The following is a 22,970-nucleotide window of genomic DNA, read 5'->3' as shown; positions in this document are numbered from 1 at the left end:
AAGTTTTTTTTTTGTCAGGAAAAATTTATTCGTGACAAAGAATTTTTTTTCCTATAATGGCAAAATTTGCTCTTGGAAAACCAAGCTGGCCCTATTTCTGTGTGCATGTGCAGGAGGCTATATTCACACGGAAAGCAAATTTTCGCTACTTCAGCGCCAAGCCATATTTGCAAATGAAGCATTTACATCTTTCCCTGAGTGGCCCTTGAAGGAGGCTGCAGACCCAAGAAGTGCAAAACAACAAGGCTCCCTTTATTTGCATGGCTCTAAAGGGAACTCTGCATACCGGGAGGCATAGCATTGCAGCAGAGGACTGGGCAGCAATGCTCAGCAAAGTAAAAACAAAATGAAACACAGCCGTGGCACCACCATACAAAACAAAAAACAACACAGAACTAGGTACAGGCAAACTCGCATCTCAACACAGGGGAAAAGTTGCTGCTGCCAAAAAACACCAAAAGCACTCTGAGTGCACTTGCTCTGCTGCTTGTGCGGTTGCCGTTGTCCTTCCCGCTCGTCACCTCTTTATTCCATGGATCACCTGACGACATTCATTGCACCATTCATTGCACACAAGGTATCTTCCACATGTCCAGCTCGGTGGGGTGACGATGCAGTCAGTAATTTCGCCACAGCGCTTGTAGGAAGGGCAGCAAGCTGGTGCCCTTGATGCACAAAGCATCTTTCCAGTGGCATGCTCCACAAAGATCACACTTTGTGGTTTGCAGAGGCAGCGAGAGCTGTGACCTGCTCCAACACGCTCTCAATGAATGGCCTCTGCAGGCAGTCCACCTCCAGCATTGTACGGATAAGTCCGTGAAGCCCCCCAGAGTACCTGAAATAAGCATTGAAAGCATGTAACAAATTACTCTAGAAGCTGAAACTTCACCTCTCCAAATGTACACAGAAATAAACACCTTTAGTATTGGTCCTTGTTAATACTAGTTAATCTGAACAGCTACCTCCCCATTTTGTGTCAAGTGTGAAGGTGCAATCTCTGTCATGGTGAAGAGCGACTCATTCACTCCTGTCTTGAACTCGCACTTCACACTCATCATCAAAGCTCATGACACTGATCCCAAAACAAGTGCATTTTTGTGGCTAACAGTAAATGATGGGAGAACATCAATTGAGCAGTCTAGAAGCAACCAGCGTTAACCACATCCTGCTATTGGAGTGACTATGTTCGTAGCTCACTTTTTCAATGCAAAAGAGTAAAGCTCGCATTAAGCATGAGGGATGAAATCAGCCAAATGGCTCGGTAATATTCACTGAAGATCTAAGCCTAAAGAAAGTACATGTTCTGGTGCATAGGAGCCGAGTGCAAGCACATCACATGAGATTACACCGGGTGCAGATTACAAAGAAGACCCTACAAAAAAAAAAAGCCAATTATGGCAATTGCGATTTACTTCTGCACCTCTCTTCAACTCCATGAGCATTCTACGTCTGCACGGCTCTTCAAAGGCATTTAACAAGTCATTCCTGCCTCTTGCAATTGAAGAATGGAATTCATTACCAGACCATATTGTAATAGAACACGATCCATATAAGTTCCAGCAGCTGCCGACATCCTATTTGAAAACATGATGTGAAGAAATTCTTGCCTGCTTCTGTTTGCCTCTGTTTAGTGTTTTTTTTTTCATACTTTGTTAACGCTATTTAAAGGTTTTGTATATATCCTGCTGATCACTGATTGTGACAATGTTTGACAGTGACCTACGTTGTTGTGTTCGATTCCCCCCCCCCCCCCCCCCCCCTTCTTTCCCCCCTATGTAATTCCCCTCCCAGGGGTCTTTAAGGGCCAATAAATGATGATGATGATGATGGCATGATGAAATTTTCAAATAGCAAGTTTAATGTTGAAACATGCTGCGGTATAAATTTTACTGAAACCTTTTCCCGGCCACTAAAGAAAAGGTGACAGACATTTTTTGGAGTAAGGGCACTGTTTGAGCGCTCAATCCTAAGCAGTGTCTGGCATCAGCCATCACTTGAATTCACAGAGCCACCATCTTGTGTTCCTTTGCATTTCAGGCACTTCATTTCAAGTGCACCAGAATTTTCATTAGTGTCCACGGCTAGCAGCTAAACTGACTAGGAGTATGAGGCAGCAGGTAGCCTGACTTACGGGCTGTCTGAAGGAATGTCAACGTGTCCACTGAGCACAGCCAGCGCCACACTGTCGCCCCGTTCATGGGCCGAATCGAATGGGGACCGGAAGAAGCACATGGCATACAAGCAGCAGCCCAGGGACTGCAAGGACACCAAACATATTGTTATTGTGACATACACAAGTAAAGGCCACATAAACAAATCAAGCATGAAACCATGCTTGCACTGCAAGAATACGCAGCTTGAACTGGGAACAATGTGCCAATATAAGTAAACAATGCAACCCCTGTGTTTGGTATAAACTGAAGCGCTCAATTATTCAGCGCATTTCAATTGAGGTGTATCCAAGCACCTTCTGTCATGCTGACAGGGCAAATATTTTCAGCACTGTTCTTTCGCACTAGCTCCTCATCCACATCACTACGGCCGGCTATAACAGGTTAAGCACGGCAAAGAACTAAAGCTCAAGAATGGGATGGTAGTGACAGAGGGAGGACAGTGCTATGCCCCCTTTCTTTAACGTCCTCTCCTTGAGTGACGGTCCATTGCAGTTTACGTGCACCTATACATTTCGCTCTTGTTTTGCAAAATCAGTACAGTTGCTCATAAACTTCTCCGTTGTCACCACAATGGGCAACTTAATATCTTTATTTCCCACATGCGGCAGCGAAACAACAAATGATCAAGTTACATACAAAGAACCTGTATTCACTAATCTCATTTGAAACAAAATTTAATGAAATAATGATTGCTACAGAATTCTCAAAGTCTGTCCACATGTGAACCAATGATATACAAGTGTGCGACGACGTAGGACAACCTCTATAGCAGCAAACTCTGGCTGAGACCATTCTTTTTTTATACCATCTTGTACATGCCCTAATGTTTCACTGCTCCTGCATATGCAATTTCTTGTTAATCTGGGATTTGTATTCACAGCAGTGCGGTGATATGGCAAACATATTCGGGCTTAATAGAGGCAGAACAAAGCCTCTCCACAAAGAACAGTAAAGCTTGCAGCCAACCTCCAATGACAGTCTGTTAAACCACTTTGCTGCCTTGTACTGGTAATGGTTAGTAGACTAGCCCTAGCAGAGCACGACTGTAAAAAGGAATGTAAGCAGTGCTAGACAAGTGTAAAGTGTGACAACAGGTCATAGAGCTGGTCATAGCCAGCTTTAGTGTTAGAGGCCACAGCCAACACTTCTGCTGTTTTATGTTTATATATGTCTGGAACAAATGGGAGTCTGCTCAATTTTAGCGAAATGATGTTGGGTTTGTTTGTACCACTCAGCACAGCAGGAGGCACATACCCATATGTCAACACGCTCATCTATGGATGTGCGGCTCTCCACGTTGAATAATTCTGGGGCTCGGTAGGACATGCTGCATTTTTCAGTGGCCAGGTCCTGGGCGAAAACCCGGAACAAAACATAAAGCTGCAGCTGACAGCCACAACATCTACCACACCTGCTGGGAGGCACATGCACCACTGACCAGTTCTTATACTACATTTTAGGACACAAATTCAGTAACAATGTCTTAGAACAATCCCTTTGCTCATTATTTTGAGCATCATGAAGCCGGCAATGCAAGTTCCGTGGCTGTCTAAAGAAAATGTATGTCTTAGAACCACTACTATAGCCACAGAATGTTTCCCTTTTGACATGTTCCCTCCACCCCAATTTTGGACAAAGTAACAGACATGCTCTGCTTACTATGGCGGCAACAGTAATTAAGCTACTTATCTGCACCATATCTGTGGCTTATTAGTGCTTACAGATGTTAGCACATAAACAGAGCCACACAGGGTGCCATGTACGCAAAAAAACATCACCGTGGTAATGGCAACATGAAAGAAAAATACAGAAGGGTATGCGTGTGGCGCATGGTAATGCTACACTTGGATAGCCAGGATTCCCTTTTAACCTGTGACGATGTGTCAACCAAAACATCACCCTGAAACACTAATGCGGAGCAGAGCAAAGTCAGCTAAGTATAAAGCAGAAGGAGGGAATACCTTAGGCACACGTTAAAACTTCTACAGTTGGAAACATTTGATCACAATACATTCCTTTATAAAACAACCTAATTGCAGCTGAACGGCTTGGAACAATATCCAGTCTTCAGAGAAAAAGTTAGGAAAGAGCTTGAAAAGATATCATTGCTCCAGTGATATAAAACAAAGTAACTGTGCATTAATGGCTTAGAGAGAAATCCCACCTGCAGTGCCATGGCTTCACTGGTACGGCCAATGTCGAGTCGTGCTCTACCCATGCTGCCAAAATCCATCCAGACAGGCACATCATCGTCCGCAAGTAGTACATTAGCAGGCTTCAGGTCCCTGGAGCGATACAGCCATTCATTGCAGCTTGTGGGCACCCAAGAGGACAGCAGTTACATGCAAGTTCCACATTTGGCCCCGGGAGCCATTAAGGGACCGACAACTGAATTTTAAGCACCAAATTTTTTTTTGGCTCTATAGAAAACTTAATGTTCTAAGCTGCTTGATTTCAGAACAGTTTTGTCAGAAATACTGTCAAGAATATCAAGAATTATTCGATCAGTGGATGCACCCATTTTTATGCATCCCGATGCCGGAAATGATGATCAGTGAGCACAATGGCAACAGCACGTCGGCAAATGTGAAGTACCGAAAAGTCATATAGATCTCACCTGCCAAACAGTCATTATACAAGCTTAGTATAGAGTAGCGTCTATTTTAGTTTCCACACCCAAAGCTGTTATGGCACAGTGATGTATGCCCCGTCGAAGAAAACTTTAGCGGAACGTGGTCATCATTTCATACAAGAAATGCAAAACACTATGGCACCATTTTGTGACAAAAAGCACTTCATCGACAATGTGGACGGAGTGTTGCTTTTCTGTGAAGGGCTCACTGGAGAGAGAGCATAGACTATAATAAGACATAATGAACACTCCTGAAAGAAAAAGCGTGTACTTAAGAACAAATCAGTAATATTTTACAAAGATGTGATCACGTGGTGAGATACACAGGTAACGATTAGGTTTCACCACAAGACGGCACTCCAGTTTGTTCTACGAGGTTTTCATACCAAATTAAAATTATAAATCCGTTTTGGCCTGTTGTTGGTCCCTTTAAACAATTCACAGTCATGATCTGAATATCTAATGGAGTACCAAAGTGCACACCTCCTACCATGCTTCTTTTAAGCACATACCTACCTATTGTTTTAAGCACATACTTTGCCATTTTTGTATTCATATTTTTGCACACACGCTTTTCCATCTGTGCAGGAATCACTCAAACAGTAGTAACTTGGAAGTTAAAAGCTTTGAAAACAGGTACAGCACATTTCTGGTCAGTGGCCTTCTGTGATCTGCCCTGGCAGCACTGCCAGGGGTAGGAAACTTCCATAGACACCATAGTCCAACTAATCCAGACGTCAGCACTAATTCTTCCCATAGCGGCCGGAGGATAATTGTCATGGCAACGGTATTTAGCAGAAAAAAACTGCACGCCCATGCAGGAATTAAACCACTGCCTGTGAAAGAGAGCAACTCATACAATTCGGCCACCTCTGCTGTCTATGGCACTGCTTGCATGCACAGGAATTATTCATTTTTAGCCATCAGTTCTCCTTCAGTCACCAGGGTGTGCTGAAGTATTTCAAACCAAAACTAGCTGAAGGTTCCAACCACTGGCACAGACATGGGAAGCCAATGCAGCAAGTCCATGCACTGTCTGATGTACATAGAAATTAGTAAACTTTTTATCGACTCTTACATGAACGACAAGGATGAATTTGTCCATGCAAAAGACATAACTGAGCAATTTTGCGAGAAATTGGCAGGAGGTGTGCAGATGTCAGGATATATTAACTTAGAGAAAAATTCAAGAGCCCACAATATAATTTTGACAAAACATCTACAGTTCCAACGCTACATGAGTAAAAATCATGTATATATCTATGATAATGCAGGTGCAGTATTTGTAGCAACGCAAAAGAATGACCAATGATGAATAAACAGTCACAAACAAGTGCAAAAAACTGATGGAACAGAAATGCAAAAGTTACACGCCTAGCAACATAGTTTGTAGGCAACGGCTCATCTGCAAAAGGAGCAAATGTCTAAACTTAAAAAAAAGTTTATCCTTGTTTACACTAAATTGGAGTTATCGGTTCCTGACTTAAATTGCTACATGCAAGAAGGATCGATGAAATCAGCTAGATATATTTTCAAACTTTCGGCAACTACTCCGCGCCCTCAGAGATGGTAAAGTCAAGCACCTGTGCGCTAGGGCGACGGGTGTGGCACTGTGGATGGCCTGCACGCCTTGGCACATGCCCGTGAAGATCTCCAGGAGCCGCGCCTCCGGCATGTGGTCTCGCGACCGCGCGCGCATCGTCAGCTCGTCCTGGAGTGTCCCCCTCTGCACACATATCGCAGAAAGTGAGTAGTACGTTGGTACACGTACTGCGCACACTCTCCAAAGCGAACTGCAACAGCTGTGCAGGTAATTTTCACGGCATTTCCACCACTGGCTTCGACTCTTGCTGAGGAAAGCGAAAAAGTTGTTTAACATATAAATTCGCGAGAAAGCCTAATGTAAACATCGCAGCCACAGATAAGACCAGAGGACGCTGCGCTCCAACGTGTATTTTGTTTTGTAAACACGGCAATGTTTTGTAAACACGGCTGCTTGGGCAGCGGGGCTGGCTTACTCGAAAGTAGGGCAGCAGAATGAGAACCTCGCTCGAGAACGGCTTGGACAGATCGTGGCAGGGAACCAAGGCGGCGTCCACACAGCGCACCAAGTTCGGGTGGTCGAAGCTCTTGTACAGCTCGGCCTCACGCATGGCGTCCCGCTCGGATTCCCGCGTGTGACATGGTATGCGCTTGAGCGCGTACATGCGTTGGATATTCGCATCGTACACCAGGTCGACCACGCTAAAGCCCCTGCGCGCGAGCCGGAGTCAAAGCGTTATCCGGAAGCACTTGCGAAACAGGCCGATCTGAATGATAATACATACCCTTCTCCCAGCCTGCTCTTGACCACATATCGTTTGCCATTGATGGAGACGCTTTCTTTGGTACACGTGCAGCCCATATTAAAGAGGATGCCGAGGCCCAAACTATTCATGACACGCTTTCAGCGGCACGTACTGCACACGCCCTGGTGCATGGTCAACAATTTGGGCGCGGATCGCGTCGGCGTACTAAGCAGAATATCTGATCGACCGTTCTGGGGACGGCCACAACGTTTCTCGTGTCAGGCGCAGGGCCTTTGAAGTTGCTCTCGCTTCTCTGCGCCGACACCCATCTTGCAGCCAACACAGCAACTCCACACCGGCGCCGGTGTGTCGTCAGCTGCTCTGTGCGGCGAGCCAGCTGAGCGCCCGAGCCGACGACATGACAACACGACTCCGTAAAGAGGAATAAGCCAGCGTGACAGTTTCGCCGGTTTCGCCTTGCTTCAACTTCAGTGGCATTTTTAGTTATGTTGGCTAATTTTTACTCAGACTGCAATTTTATGCAGCAATAATAATTCAGTAAAACCTACAGTTGTTTAAAAATAAATGGTCAGAACGCGTTCCTCACTTCCATCGTTCTCTCATGCGTAGTGAAATGAATCCAAGCCAAACCAAAGTCAATGCGTTTGGTGTGTGTAGTTTCACGTAAATTCTAAGCAAGGGATATAACATTCGCTACGCCCATCTTACTACTGCATTGGCACATCCGAAATGGCAAATCCTAAATACGCCGACCTCCCCGGAATTGTAAGTAAGCAAGCAAGCTGACGTGCGTTGTTTTTGTTGTATTCGTTAACGCCAGTGAGCCCAATGACAGATGCTGCTTAGAGCGATTGATTCTGTGTACTGTAAAATTCCTCCCCTGGAGAATGACGCGTCTCTAAAGAAACTAAGCGTGCTGATCACTGCGTTTCTTGTCCGCAGGCGTACGAGCAGCCCGATGTTTACGAGACAGAAGATTTGCCAGAGTCGGACCAGGTGGTCTCAGACGTGGGTGTGGTGAGTGAACCGTGGAGATGCAAATCAGTTGTTGTGGTCAGGTTTGCAGTCTGTTATCGACCATCACAGAATAAGTACAGCATGGTGGTAATCGTTTTGCTTAGTTTAGAAAGCCGATCGCGGATTTCATTAATCCACGTATGACTGCAAAGCGCGTCTTCGTGCGTAAGCTTTTGTATTTATGATCGAACGTAGCGGCTGTTCTTAGGCGCAACGATTTCTTCAATGCGCTTCTTCCAGTGGCTGCAAGCTGTGTGCTGCCGAACCGTTAAGAGACGTTGTAACTTTTATTTCAACGCTGGCGTCTCCTTTATTTTCTTACCTTTCTCTTTACAGGATCAGTCTGAGAGCGTTAACACGCTCTCGGTTTCCGTGACAGACGCTTACGACAAGTTCAAGGGCTGCTCGGTAGATGCCTCGACTGTTGGTGAGTTTGTGTCTTTCTTCTCGCATCAGTGCGAATTTTTTGTTTGTATCTGCCTTGCCACATAATTTTTTTTTTTAGCTGCCAGGTGCTCTCACCCTTTCTTTAAGGCTTCTTCTAAGGTTGTGAACCAGTTAGAAAAATTGGTGTGTATACATCAAGTTGTCAATGATAGACATTGAACGAAGCTGATTTTTGAGATTTATACTTTAATTTTAGTTGCCTCTGTGTATCATGCAACTTTTATTCTGCAGCTGTAGGTTCTACTAACGTATATTTTTCTTTGTTAAGGCTTGAATTTTCATATTTTTTCTCCATTGACCGAATGCATATTCTTTTAACTTGTGCTTATCTTTCCAAATATTGAAAATGTTCTGAAGAAACCTGAAGTTTCACTTTGTCATTGCTTCATCAACTGTACAGAAATTATGGATGGGCCTTCAGGCGCTCTTCGCTCTTGCATGCTTAGGCACAGCTATTCATCAGCTGATATAACATGATCATGAATGGTGGTAAAAAACAGTGGCATGGCATGAAGCATGTTGCATTCAGGTTGTCTGCACTCCTGTATTAAAATAGGGACCTGTTTCACTTCCACTTCATCAAGGAAAATGTTGTGTATCTTCTTCTTCAAGTCAGTTTATGTCAAAATATTAATATTTTAAGTTATATTTTGTTAAGGGTGTGCAGACAATAACAATTTTTATACATACGTACCTCTTTGTCCTGATATAATAGGATAGCACTGATTACAGGGTTGAGTCAGCAATGTAAGCGTAATGCTGTAATGCATACGCTAATGCAGTTCTTATTGAAATATAATGAATGCTTACTCTGGCCTGAGTAAATATGAAGCCTGTAAATGGTTGGACTCTCACATTCCAGGTGTTACTTTGTGTGTGAAGCTAAGCATGTTTTTAATTGTTCCAAATGGTCAGAAGAGTATTACTTAACTATTGTCTATTAGTAATGTTTTGTTGAAGCTTGGGTGGGCAACAAGAAAAAAATTACAGCCGATTTGCATAGTTAATCAAATGCGAAGTAGGTGCACTAGCACTTCTTACCCCTGCTGTACTTTTGTGTGTATTTTTAAAAATGTTATGCTTTGGTATTAAAGGTTCTCATGCGCACCATGCAGCGAGTGGCGCGGAGCTGAGGTCTAGGGAGCACCGTGCGTACGCGTCTCCTATCCGTGAAGTCTGAGGGGTGAATGACGCGAGGGAAGAGAGGCGGAAGCTGAGGGCGCGTGAGTGACAGTCCGGAGTAACACATGCTTGTACAACACTGTCCGGAGACGGCCGCACCTGCGATATGCACCAATCTCTCATTGGCTGCAGCTGTGTGGCCGCATCGCCTCCTTGTTGCGCCGCATGACGCTCGCGTCGCCACCTTCTCTTTTGCGCTTCAAGTTCATGAAGAGAGAAAGAGCGGTCTCGGACAAACGTCGGTGAAATCCGTGATTGCGGCTGGAAGTGCTACGCACAAAAGTCAACAATTATCGGTCGCTAACAAGGGAATTTAAGTACTCTTTAATGCTTTTAAACTTTTGTAGATTTCACGGAAGGAATCTCAAGGCAACCAAAAAAGGGCTACCATGTCACCTCTGGTGAATGGGAGATGGTAAGTGAAATGTCTGTGCATAAGTGATTGTTTTTATATATTAAGTGTGCATGTACGTTTTGTGAATCAATGTCGTAAGCTGTACTGAGGTGGAGATCCATGTTGAAACTTATGATAAGCTTCATCACACCTTCTGTGCTGCAATGTTGTGCAGGGGCAGACACAATTTCAATAGTTTTATCAATCGCACAGAACTTGCACATCCATCAACACCTCATTTGTTATCATGAACCAATGAAAAGTTGTAGTTGTTTTGAATGTTGTTAAAGCATTTAGTTTTTTCTATTATCTTTAAATCAATCAAGCAGAAAATGATCTCACAGTGGAGCATTCTTTTGAGTACATTCGATGATCCAGTAAGGATGAGCTGGCTGCCTTTTAAATGTCTGGTAAAGCCAGTGTAACATGATTGTAAATTCAGCTTCTGTGACTCAATTTTTGTGCTGTAGGTCATCTGTACAATACCGTAATGCTTCTTGTCCATCGCAGGCTGGGGATAAGGAGCCAGAAAACCTGCACCAAAAGTACCAGAGGCTCCAGTTCGAAGTTCGTGAGCTGCTAAATGAAGTGCAGTCCATCAAGGTGAGTCCTTTATTTGTTCAGTAATTGTCTGATGCGAAACTGGCATTGATTCGAGCTATAAAGTCTTCTGGATGCTTTTTTCCTGTATAATGGCATCTACCTCCTTTGCTTCTGAGCCTTAAAAGATTTGCTACTTTAAGGTGCAGCTGAAGGTCAGGCTGAAATGTCAGAATAGTGGAACAGGTCAGTGCAGCCGTAGTGTGCTATCTTTGTTACAGCAAGCAGTAAGGACTGTAAGAAAAATAGCCATCGCCAGGCCGCGTTAGTACCGCACCAGCTTATATGTGTAATTTATGTGTGTAGTTTGCTGCAGTGTGTACAAATTACACACATTGATGAGCTCAAGAGATGTGGCACCGTCTTTTTTTTTTTAGTATTAGTGAAGCATACACGGGGATGAGACTGGTACTATTACTATTTCTGTTGTTTTATCGTACAAAGGGAATTTTACCTTTATTGCATTCTTTTATGCCAAGAGAACCCATAACATATATTTCAGTAAGTTTTTTGCAGCAAATTTTCTTAAAAGCTCTTCACAAAAAAATTGCATCACACTTACATAAGGGCTTAAGGAATTGTTTTACATGAAATTAAATGACATATTTAGAATCTGCACACAAAAATACATGTTCCCTGAGGATTTCTTAACTGTGGCTACATTAATAAATTTTTTTTTCAAGACCCACCTCCCCCCATAAATGTCCGAGTTTTTTCACATACCATTGGTCTTCTTTGGTGCATATAATGCTGCCAGTACAGCAGGCTTGTTAACCACCATTATTTAGATAGTTTATTGTGTTTGGATATACTAAAAGATAAGCTATAACAGTGTGATTTCCATTTAAACACATGCCTACAGTATTTGGAGTGGTAACATCTCCAGACTGCTGGTACATGGTAGCTGCCAAATTTTGAGGACCAGTTTGTTTTATGCAGTGTGCATTTATAGATATATGTGTCCATAGAACTTCTGAGCCATTCTGCACAAAATTTGCGAACCACAGGCTGTCCATAATTTAACACTGCAGCGAATGGTTATTCTTTATTCAAAATCCAACTGGGCATTATAGTACCTTTGTTCCCTGCCTTTCATTTCTCCTGTCTCTCGTTCAAAGTCAAGTGAACATACACATATGCTTCATGCTGAGTGGCAGCAGCAGGATTCCTCTTTTAGTTGGATTGAAAGCAGATATGAGGAATGTGTGGAAACCATAAAACTTGGGCAACTGTAAAATTCAGTGGGTGGCAAAGTGTGTTTGTGCCATTTGTGCAAGCTTGGCATAACCTCTAAAGTGGGTGGTGTGCTTGTGGCTGCATTGTCAATTGCAGTGTGAATGTCTGCTGAAGGTGACAGTGATTTTGGAGTATGCCCATGCAGGAGAGTGCACAGGAAGGGGACCAAGGCAGCCTGGCGGAGCCAGCTTACCTGCTGCAGCAGGCAGAGCTTGTGCAGAAAATGCTCCTGGACCTGGACTTGGAGCGTGTGCTGGGGGCACCAACCCTGCAGGCACTCAGCGATCCGCAGGCAGCCCTTCACAGGTACACAACTGACCGGAAGGAAGCACCCCCTGCTGGCCTTGCCGTGAGAACAGAACTGGATTGCCACCCTGTTTTGGTAACCTGTATATTCAGTATGCTCTGGCACTGCAGTCAGGTGAAGGGACACTAAGTCGGGCTAGGCTGATAGGCTACTGTTATGTGACAGCTGATATGTAATTTTTACTGAAAACATAGCTTTGGTACTTCAAAAAATTGCGTAAATGTAAAGTACATTTCGCAACACCCCTCGTGGATGCCTGCACCCGAGCCTGCTGACGTGAATATTTCACAGGCCACAGTTGGTTCATCGCTTTACCAAGTAATACTATTTTGTTGTCAATGGGCAAGTAATGTCGCAATATGAAGAAAGGAGCGCTGCGACTGAAACCAAAAATGCAAGGAATCCCATAATTAAAGGAGCGCAAGCCAGATGAGAGAGGATATTGGGGATTTCATTTGCAATTTTCTTAGCAACACAGCCACCTTTCCATGCAGAGAAAGCGTTAGTGTGCACGAGGAATGAGCTATCTGTCTTGCGTAGCGTCTTGCTTGGTTTGCTACCTCCCTTTAGTTTGTTTTTAAGCGTGTAATTAGCGCAGTAACTGCTAAAATTTGCACTTATCTGGCTGCTGTCAAAGTTAAGCTTATGTGTACAAGTGGCAACTTTCATTGGAAAGCTGAAAGCTCGTTATTGCGACCCCTGCTAAATCGCAGATCTGGATAATTTGAACTGCTGGCTCGATCCTGGCCAACACCCATATAAGTCTACTGCGTTGTACCCTAATTCAGACGCTATGAGTCTCCCACCGGTTCAAACAGGCTCCTGATGGGTGACCACATCTAGTTATGACCGATGTGGTGAGAGATCATTCAAACAGCCCCAATCATAACCTAAATTCTATGCTGCAGAGTCATTTGCGGCTCGCGCACCTCTGAAAACTGCGTGCAATGGCAGCCATGACTATGAACGGAGGGCCCCATCTCTGAGAACAGTCCGACCGCTTGGTTTTACGTGCTTTTATATGCTTCCTGTTTCACCTTCACTCCAGCGCTGGTGAATGACTTATGTGTCTTCTCTTCTATGCCTCATCTCGCTTTCACGCTAACTTCTTCACATCTTGCAGCACCAACTAGACCAGCAGCACGCTCTCCTGAACCGCTTAGTTTCGGTTTCACTTTTCCGAGCTTTGCACTAGCGGCTCAACCAACCAGCATTAACCTGCCAACCAGCGTTTCGGACGCTGATCGATGCATCGATGGTGTCCCCTCCCCCCCTTTTACTTGTCGCCGCTTCGGCACTGCTGAGCGTTTCCTTCACTTTCATCCGTGCAGTTTTGTTTTTCCAGTGCACTGAAACTGCGCGGTCGTAACGCAACAGTTGCACAACAGTTAAGTGCACATTCCGTCTACCCTCACTGTAAACAAGAGACCCATAGGGGCCCTGAAACACCATGTTTTAAAGCCTTTTTCCTTTTTGGCGAGTGTGTGTTCTCTTCAACCGTTATGCTTCCGCCTTGCCAGACAGGATTCTGTCGAACCTTACAATGCTAAGACCACATTGCACGCTTTGATGATTCCTGTGGCAAGCATAGCACAGACATGGGCCGTTGTGGCTGAGTGCACTTGCGCTGATCTCAACATAACTTGAATTCAGGACCCTGGTCGACCAGCTGGAACGGCTGCGGGCTGGTCCACCTCCGGCCACTGCTCATGTCCAAAAGAAGCCACCGGCCGAGCCTGCTCAAGACAGTGTGCAGACCACCATCAAGGTAGGGTAGCGACAGTTGACCAGATCACTGGCATTCGGAACAGGTGCCGTGAAGACATGTATTGTAACACAACTGTGTCAGGTGCCCCTGGTTCCTTCCGAGCTAAACTTAGATGTACCTTGGAAAGCTGTAGGCTGCAACTGGCAATGGCTGCGGTATTGTTCATGTGGCATACGTGCCAGTGCGATGTGTTTTGCTTTGCTTCACTTCACTTTATAATGCCCCCGTATTTGTGTTTGTGCTGATACTCCTATAGCTTCGACATAGCATGGACTGACTTGCATGCACATTATTTTTTCTCACGATGCTGTGCCCCAATAGAAATCTAAACTGGCGACTGTGAAGGTATTTTCAGTGTTAAGCACTCGTTATTTACTTGAAGGAGGAACTGGGCAAACAAGCCTTCTCTTCTAACTGTTGTAGACGTGTCATAAGCTAAGAACAGATGAGTTTGCCTTATATTTGAGATCGTTTTTTGAAAAAAGAAGCTTATATAAAGCTTGCATCTTATCCTCCGTTCTTTATTACCAAGTTTCGGGGTTTATTACAGAGGCAGAGCACCTGAAAATAGATGTTGGAAGTGATGTTGAAGAGGTCCAAAAGCTCTTCCTAGTTAGAAGTTTGGTTTTGTGAGGCTCTGTCCAAGGAATGCACTGCAGAAAATTTTTTGAAAGATATTACTAACTGTATTTTGCAAAGACAGCCACAACCATTGAATCCATGTACTGCACTCATCTGTCAAAACATGGTACGGGGCCTTTTAAAGAGGCACACAGAAATAAACATATCTCTTCTTGAGGCTGCTGTGATGGCAAACGCCATCCAGCTAATGCATACACCTCTCATCCATTGGCATTTGCACATGATGCATTAGCTGCAGCAGGTTCGAAGGGCTTGCGCATTATCTTAGTAGTAATGTAAATGTGATGGGGCATTCTTTCTTATGCAGGTCGCAAGCTTGGAGGAACGGATCAAGAAGCTAGAGAACTTGGTTGGAAGTGACCCCCAGAAGCTGGTAACTGCTTTCCGTCTCTCTTGCTAACCTCTTCGTGGCAACTGCTGCTTCTGGCTTAGAGCTGGGCTTGCGCATAGTCCAGGCACAAACCACCTGGAAGACTACCTGTTGCATTGTGCAGTTGTGCATTCATTTATTCTTGTGGGCATCGGTTGAGGTTGCATGCTCTAGTGAGACCGTTGGCATTCCAATGTGTTTGGCTGATGCGTCTCCATCCTGTCGTCTTCTTTCCAGTCGATGCTGACAAGTCATACCAGTGGCACCTGCCTCACGGTGAGTGATGCATATTGGATGCCCACCAAGCTCTGAGTGAAGCTGTTTGTTTTGCCTTCCTTCAGCCTGTGTGGGCATGTTGTTCTGCTGTGTGCAGGGTTACGTCATTTGTCACTGTTATTGCATGAATCTTTGTCAGTTCTTACTCAAGTGCCAGCTTGCATCAGTGCAGTGCATGTGTTTTGCGTTGTAGCAGGAGTTTCTGTTTGGATGCCAGGTTAATTACCTAATGGTAACTGTTATGGAAAGAAGAGCTAGAATGCACTGGGAGGAGAAAGAGGGTGCGGAGCTTGATTTTGTGGGACTTAAAGCTAAGTTTAGTTATTGTTAAAATTAAAAACAGATAGACATAGCCTGTGCACGGCATGTGATGTGGACACCACATTTGGGGCAGTAGAGGTACCATAGAATCACGCTAAAAAATGTTTTTTTTTATCTTTGTCTTATTCACAACATGTATAGTTGTGCATCGTGTTCTGCAAAAGCAGTGTGTACTGTCTGTCTCAGTAGATCTCATTTTACCCTTGCTGTTCTCGCTGTCGTTTTACTGGCTGCGCAACAATCAATGCTTCCACACTGCCTTCTGGGAGATTAATTGTGAGCCTCGGTGGTGTCTTCTGCATAGGATGTGGCCCAGCTGCTGTCCTCACGGCTGCACCTGCTTGAGTCGTCACACCTGGACCAGGTGGAGGCCCGACTGTCGCTGCTTTTGCAGAAAATGCAACAGTGTGCAGAAAAAAAGTCTGCTCTGGAGGAACTCGACAAAACGGGCAAGGTAAGGGAGAAACGGGAGGAGGGAAAGGACAAGAATGTAGTCTAACTGGCATTTGGTGCTTTCATGACTAGGCTAGCACTTCCAGAATGGCTCTAGAATGTAAAAAAAATTCGGAAAAGGAATCATTGTCCTGCTTCCCAGTAAATGTCTCTTCAATTATGGTTGCTATATGAACTGAACTGCTCTGCTCTTATGGGTGTATTTGATGAAATCTTATGTTGTGAATTTTGGGAACATCAAAATATTTTACAATTCTCAACCTGTTTGCTGTAAACGAGATTTGACTGTATGTGAGTGGCATCTGTTGCAGATGCAGCAGCCCCTACAGCAGGTTCACAATATCCTGCAATAACAGTGCTCACGGTATAGTAGCACAGTGAACGTGACAATCAAAGTTCATTGTCCTACTCCGACTTTTCCTTGCAGTGAGTTATTTCCAGCCAGCGGGATTTTCTATATGCCCTCCCGATTTACAGTAAAGCAAGTGCTATGACTTTTCCAAAGGCCTGTGCATTGATGGTGCTCGAAAGTGCATACACACTCGTCCTTACACATCCAAGAGGGCTGTACAGTACTCACGGATTGAAATAGGACATTCGGAGCGCGTGGCCGTCGCTTCATGGAGCGCCGCCCGTAGACGCTCATGGAACCAAGGTGGTGCATTGTGGTATGGCGTGAGAGGGAGAACATCTACAAAGCAGAATTGTTCCTTCCAGTAGCCAATCAGCCGGCCTGTGGTTTACCACATGCCTGCGTGGCACTGCAAGGCTAGCGCTCCGAATGTCCTATTTCAATCCGTGAGTACTGTACATCTTAGGTGCAACGAAAATGGATGGGCAGGCAGATGTGAAAAAGAAATGAAGACGATGAATCTTTGCATTCCTTTTGACTGCTGGATGTAGTCATTTGCCGTACGGGTGCTGTGATCCAGTACTTTCTGATGCTGCATATACTACTGCAAACAAGGTCAAGCACTGGGTGCCTGTGGAGATCAGTAAAAATATGCTGCGTTAGCAGTTTGGTCTAATTGGTGGTGTAACGTACTAGTAGGGTACACAGCCCGGATGGAACAAAACACACGAGAAGAACACATTTTATATCTGTGTCATCATGTTCCTCCCGTGTTCCAATTATTGAGAGAAATTTGCTGACATGATCTGTTTTGAAGACTTTGTGGGAGAAATTTTCCATTCAGGACAAAGTTCAGTTAATCACTTAGAACGCGAAGAGCTTTATTAGTTCAGCACCGAATGCTGCCTTCATTTTCACGATAAATGGCTATTATAGGGTATACTGATCCTTTCATTCATTAATAAATTACTCCACGATCGACTCTGATGCACTGAGAGTATTCCTGACAAGGCAGTGATCGTTAGTAAATTCTGAGGCATTGTGTACATGCAAGTCAGTTATGCCTTATTGTGCTGAACTGTCTGAAAGCATAAGCCTTAATTAGTCAGTAGAGCTTACTGTCCATTTTGACCGACATTTATTGCGCACAATAGAAGGAAAGGAGGCAGTTTTCCTTGTAGAAAGCAGAGCTGCACAGATGCTTTGGTTCATGCTTTTTGACATGCCAAATGGAATTTTGAAAGATTAACATGGAGGACGAGTAGTTTCTGAAGAAGGAAGGGGGTAGCAACTGTCTCCCTTAAAACTAGACAGTTGGAATGCACCAAAAGGAATTAAGTGCACTACTGCTATATTGCAGGCTTGTTGAGCTAGCAGGAGTGAACTCTGCATTTACTATTAATATTATGAACCACCGGTTTGTCTGCTTCAGCATGTTGCAACCCATATTCAATTGTTGACAATAAGGACAACCATCCGCATAGTCCATAGTCCTTACTGCATTGCCAGTTTGCATTGTTTATTCATGCAGAATTAAATGGAAGCTGAACCAGTTTTTTAGAATTCCACAATATTCAAGGATTCAAATCTATATGAAGCCTATAGGTAAAGCATGCCAAGTTTTTTTCGCACCTGCATTTAAAATGGTGACATAATCTACTGTTAAATCTCGGGCTTCTCGTCGCAGCATCAGAGGAGTTCAGAGAAGCTCGGTGACGTCATAGACAGCTGAGGTTTCAAATTTTCGCTGCCTTTGCCCACACCCTGCTGTGCATCGCGGGATGCCGCCAGACAGCGCTCTGTGCCCTCTGTGGCTTTGGTTTTCTTTGTCCAAAGCAAGCGTTTGTCTGGAAGTGGACAACCACTGTAGATGACGTCATCGTGCACCCCCAACCACGCGCTGTGCACTGTAGGGAAGCCTGAAAGCCATTGCGGTTTTATTTGTCGATTACATCATCATTTCAGATGCTAGCACGAAAAGGCTTCGCATGCTTTACCTGCAAGTTTCACACATTCAGTCCCTTGAATCGCATCGAATTCTAAACGTGCTTCAGCTGTGCTGTCTTGGTATGGGCACAACAACAGTTATTGTGATCAACTGCTTATCGACGTTGTAGTTTTCGTACTGCAACGCGTGCTGGAGTGCGAGCTATTTCAGCATGTTTTATTGATTTATTGAGGAGGAAGCACACCCTTGTAATTGTGTCACACAAAAGCCAATTCTGCAAGATCTCATTTGCAGGTCAATGAACTGTACGAGCTGCTGAAGAAGGCCGATGCCATGGGAAACTCACTCAACCAGGTTGTAGAGCGGCTGGTTTGCCTTCAAGGCTGTGCACGAGCATGGTGAGTGGCAACGTGTTGAGTGACATTCTTTATACTGGACTGGACCCCTCCAGTTGTAACCAATGTGCTCCCTAGCTGGGCAGTGAATAGCGAGAATAACAGAGGAAACGTGTGTGACTCTGTTAACTGCCCACCATGGTTGGAAAGCTGCTGCTCATTTGGTGGTCCTTCAGACTTTTTATAGAGAGTAATTAGTACTGTGTATTGGTGATGGTGTAACCACTTCAGCAGTAGCTGCCTCTACCTGGCTTGGTATGTTTTGTTAGTGCTTGGGAACACATCTCTAGAAACTGAGACACGTTCTTGGGCGTTTACAGCTAAGCGTAGCTGTATTTGTTCCATCAGCTCTCACGGTTAGTGCACTGGTGAATGTGGTGTAATGGTAGTGCCAGTCTTGGATGTTGCATGTTTTTGCTTCCAATTATTTTGCCATTTGCAATTGTGTCACTGTTGCAGAGATCCGAACTTATCATGGATGGCAGCGTTACGGCATGAGGGTGCATACTTGGGCGCCCTTATGGCGCCTTTTCATCATCCTGTCCTACGGACCTACACTTGGCAGCTGTAGTTTTTCCACATATGCTGTTCTTTCATTGCACATTGCGTTAGAAGCAGGATAAGTTGTACTGTAGGCTTTTGCATGAATCTTAGTGTGTATACTTTATCTTCTTGAGCTGTTGTTATGCACTGCCATGTACTGGTCGTGATGGAACTGAAATTAGAATCTAGGGCCGGTTGTTACATTTCATGCTCTGGCACTGGCACAACCATGGTTCCCTCGGTTGTTGTTAGCAAGTTACATGTCTGTGTGGCACTTCGCAGCCCTGCAGTTTTCCAAAGCAGTCTCTCAGCTGGACCTCGTGCAGCAGCATCTGTCACTGGCACTCAAGAGCAATGAGAAGAACCTGACCGAGGTGGGTACCTGAACTCTTCCAAGTATGACAGAAACCACTCAAAATACAGCAAGCCTTCATTAGTCTTAGCTGATTCAAACATCTGTTTGAACAGATGCTTTGGTTCCATTAACATTGTGTATTAAGAAGGCTCCCTCCAACTCAAACTAATTTTCCATCCCCTCGTAAGTTCGAATAATCAGTGGTAGACTGAAGCAGTGAACTTGCATAGGTAAAAAGGGCATGTTTGAGTTCGGGCAGCTGTCGATGGGGGCCAACAGGTATGCACAAATAAAATAAAATGAGCTACGTTTTGGCTTTGGTTAAATCTGGTGAGAAGCAAAAGAAACCTCCGACTCTGCATCGCTGGTTATATGTACCGCCTGAAGTACTTTCTGCTGTTTCTTCGCAGTAGCATACTTCCGTCGTTTCTCGACGCATGTTGCACGTACTTCTTCTGTCTCTTCAGCACGACATTTCTTCCTAGCCTCATTAAAACATTTAAACTTCGCTTTTCGGCGCGCTATCACGGCAGGATGTTCTTCCTCCTCCATTTAAAAACCGGTTTCTACTCCCATCGGCTCGCCGTTGGTATATGTACACAGCTCTCCATTGACGTCACAGACGGCGGCTCCGCTCCCGTTGTCAAGCAGAGTATCTCCGCGATTGATTTGCTTGTTTACTCAAATTCCTTTATATGACGGCACCGTCATATAGCATTGCAAGTTGTCCCAGCTCTTCAACCTTTGACCTTCAAGAGATTTGGGGAGTGGCCCACCATTTTGGTTTGATCTCTAAAGCTTTTCAAGGTCATAAACGGAACTACACTACCCCTTTGAAAACCTGGTGTAGTGAAGCTTTCGCTTCAATTTGACCTTGACCTTCGAGAGATTTGGGGGGGGGGGGGGGGGGGGGCATCATCTCATTGCAACTGGCCTTGATAGTGTGTGGGTTCCAAGGAATTCTGTACTGTTCTGCGTATTCCAAGAACTCTCGATTGACTGAAGAGAGTTCCTTCCACGATGCTGCAGTGATAATGGTAACATTCACAAACTACTTATGACCAACAGCGACTGAGATGGTGGTTGCTTTTTTTGACTAGTTTTTTTGTGCACTAAAATGATTCTGACAAGGCTTTGCATTGCAAGAAGTGCTTCCTTCCAAGCATGAATACTGGTAATGGGAAGTAGTAAAGGTTTATTTCAAACTTTGTAATTTATTCCCCGAAGTTAAGGGAGGAGCTTGGTCTTGACAAAAAAAATTTTATTAATGAAGTCACAGTTAAGAAACCTTCAGGGAAATGTATTTTTGTGTGCCGATTCTAAATATGTCATTTAATTTCATGTAAAATTTTTTGAGCACATATGTAATTTTTATGCATGCATCTTGTGTAGAGTTTTGAAAAAAATTTGCTGCAGAAAACTTGCTGATATGTATGTCATTTTGTTCTCTTGATACTAAGGAATGCAATAAGGGTAAAACTGTCTTTCTGCCCATCATAGAACTTAAGTTATAGGGTTTTAAAGCTGTCGCTTCAGAAATGCGAATAAAAGTGTGTATTCTTGTTTCTGAAGTGGCAGCTTCAATACCCTATAACTCAAATTCTATGATAGCCAGGATGATAATTTTACCCTTATTGCATTCCTTGGTATGAAGACAACGCAATGGCATGCGTTTTCAGCGATTTTCCTACAGCAAATTTTCTTCCAAGCTTTTCGCAATACAATTGCATAAAAATTACATGTGCTCAAAAAGTTGTTTTACATGAAATTAAATTACATATTTAGAATCAGAACACAAAAATACATGTTCCCTGAAGATTTCATAATTATTACTACATTAATAAAGTTTTGTTTTCAAGACCAGGCTCCCCCCTTAAATTAACAAATATTTATTGTATGTCCTGCAGCATTTAGCAAATATACAAGAATTTGGTACCGAGGCTTGAACAGGGTTCCTTTCCCTCTTCCAAGTCTGACGTCAAACTGAATGTCTCTGCTGTTCAAAAGGTTGCAATATAGCTAGGGGTTGGACTTAGTTTTTTTTTTTTTAAATTTGGTGAACTTCTTTCGGTGTTTATTTCAGAACACCATTTTCGTTTTTCTTCGGTGAAATATATGTTGCTATTGTGGGGTCGAAAGTGACATAGTTTACTTTAACCCCCCCTTTTTTTGAACCCGCAGATCATGGAGCAGTACGTATCACATGAATGGCAGTCTTAAAAGCTGCCTTTGCTGAAGAGTTTTACAGCCGTAACAAAGAGCAAAGCTGCCGAAGTTAAATGATTGGGCCGTGAGCCAAAACGTACATGGAAGTTTAGTTCCAAAATACTTGTCACATCCTGGTTGCACTCTGGGCTAAACGAGAGGACCGCGCACCCTATGCTCCCCGTGTTGAGGCAGCGGTGGAACTGCTGCCTAACCATCGCGGGAGCCAGAACACGAGTTCGTGCCGTTTATGCATGGTTTCGTATTGACGGTTGCTTGTTACTGTTCCAAGTTTTCAGTATCATTACATGCAGTGGTTTCAAAAAGCAACGGCCCGAAGTCTGTGACAAGTCTGAGCAGACGTCTCTGCGCTAGCCAGTAGCGCTTAGCTGAGTGATCGAGCTCTCCTGTCTACAACAGCATGCGAGTTTGCAGATCAGTTCGTCACCACTTTCCTGGTTCCAGCACTTCGTTTTCTGCTGTGACAGGTACAGAGTAGCCAGTTAGCTGCGACATGCATACCAGAAATACTGACTGTTTTTGGTTATAATAATATTTCAAAAACTGAATTTGGTGTATGTTTATCAGTTCAAACCGAAAAGGCCAGCCCCCAAATACAGCCAATGGAGGACTGCAATGTGTTGCCCCGGTCAGTATTTATGTTGAAAACAAAGCAATAGTGTCCTGTTTAATGGGACCTGCTACATCCGTGGTTAGCATGGGGCGTGACAGCCACCGTGTGAATGATGTAAGACCGATTTGCCTGTAAATGTTTCTTACTTAGGCTATTTGTCTTGCAGGTGCAGAAGAATTTTGAAGAAAACACAGAAACTATTATGAAGAACTTGGCTTTACTCGAAGCAAAGATGGCTGCACTCAAAAAGTGACTCGAACTTCAGCATCAATGACTTGCTTGTTTCCCGTGATGCGAACAGTGAAACATGTATTGACACAACCATGTACTGTGATGGTCTCTGTGGACAAGAGCACAATAATTATTAAAGCATGCCATCATACTCTGTAGCTGTCCATGTAAGTGAATGG

At 44.1% G+C, this 22,970-nt stretch overlaps 2 protein-coding genes across 2 annotated transcripts; one reads left to right on the top strand and one right to left on the bottom strand.

The window, feature by feature from the left end:
- Positions 1–231: 231 nt before the first annotated feature.
- LOC144125262 (serine/threonine-protein kinase 16) lies at positions 232–7,535 on the bottom strand. Its single transcript, XM_077658491.1, has 7 exons — positions 7,134–7,535; positions 6,825–7,059; positions 6,390–6,532; positions 4,339–4,459; positions 3,429–3,524; positions 2,132–2,256; positions 232–835 (listed from the first exon to the last, which is right to left on the bottom strand). Exons 1-7 carry the CDS (start codon positions 7,241–7,243, stop codon positions 709–711), a joined length of 957 nt encoding a protein of 318 aa, XP_077514617.1. The 5' UTR covers positions 7,244–7,535; the 3' UTR covers positions 232–708.
- A 188-nt stretch (positions 7,536–7,723) lies between these two features.
- On the top strand, positions 7,724–22,949 carry DCTN2-p50 (dynactin subunit 2). The gene is given in 14 exon segments (XM_077658488.1): positions 7,724–7,880; positions 8,058–8,132; positions 8,469–8,559; positions 10,109–10,176; positions 10,666–10,758; positions 12,137–12,297; positions 13,952–14,066; positions 15,016–15,081; positions 15,316–15,354; positions 15,980–16,129; positions 18,723–18,812; positions 18,814–18,826; positions 19,649–19,740; positions 22,727–22,949. Coding segments are annotated over 14 exon segments (1,176 nt in total). The 5' UTR covers positions 7,724–7,844; the 3' UTR covers positions 22,814–22,949.
- Positions 22,950–22,970: the final 21 nt, after the last annotated feature.

The sequence above is a fragment of the Amblyomma americanum genome, chromosome 3 (genome assembly GCF_052857255.1).
Source record: "Amblyomma americanum isolate KBUSLIRL-KWMA chromosome 3, ASM5285725v1, whole genome shotgun sequence".
NCBI classification, from domain to species: Eukaryota; Metazoa; Arthropoda; class Arachnida; order Ixodida; family Ixodidae; genus Amblyomma; species Amblyomma americanum.
The sequence above is the reverse complement of the archived record's forward strand: the minus strand, read 5'-3'. Positions and strand labels throughout refer to the sequence as shown.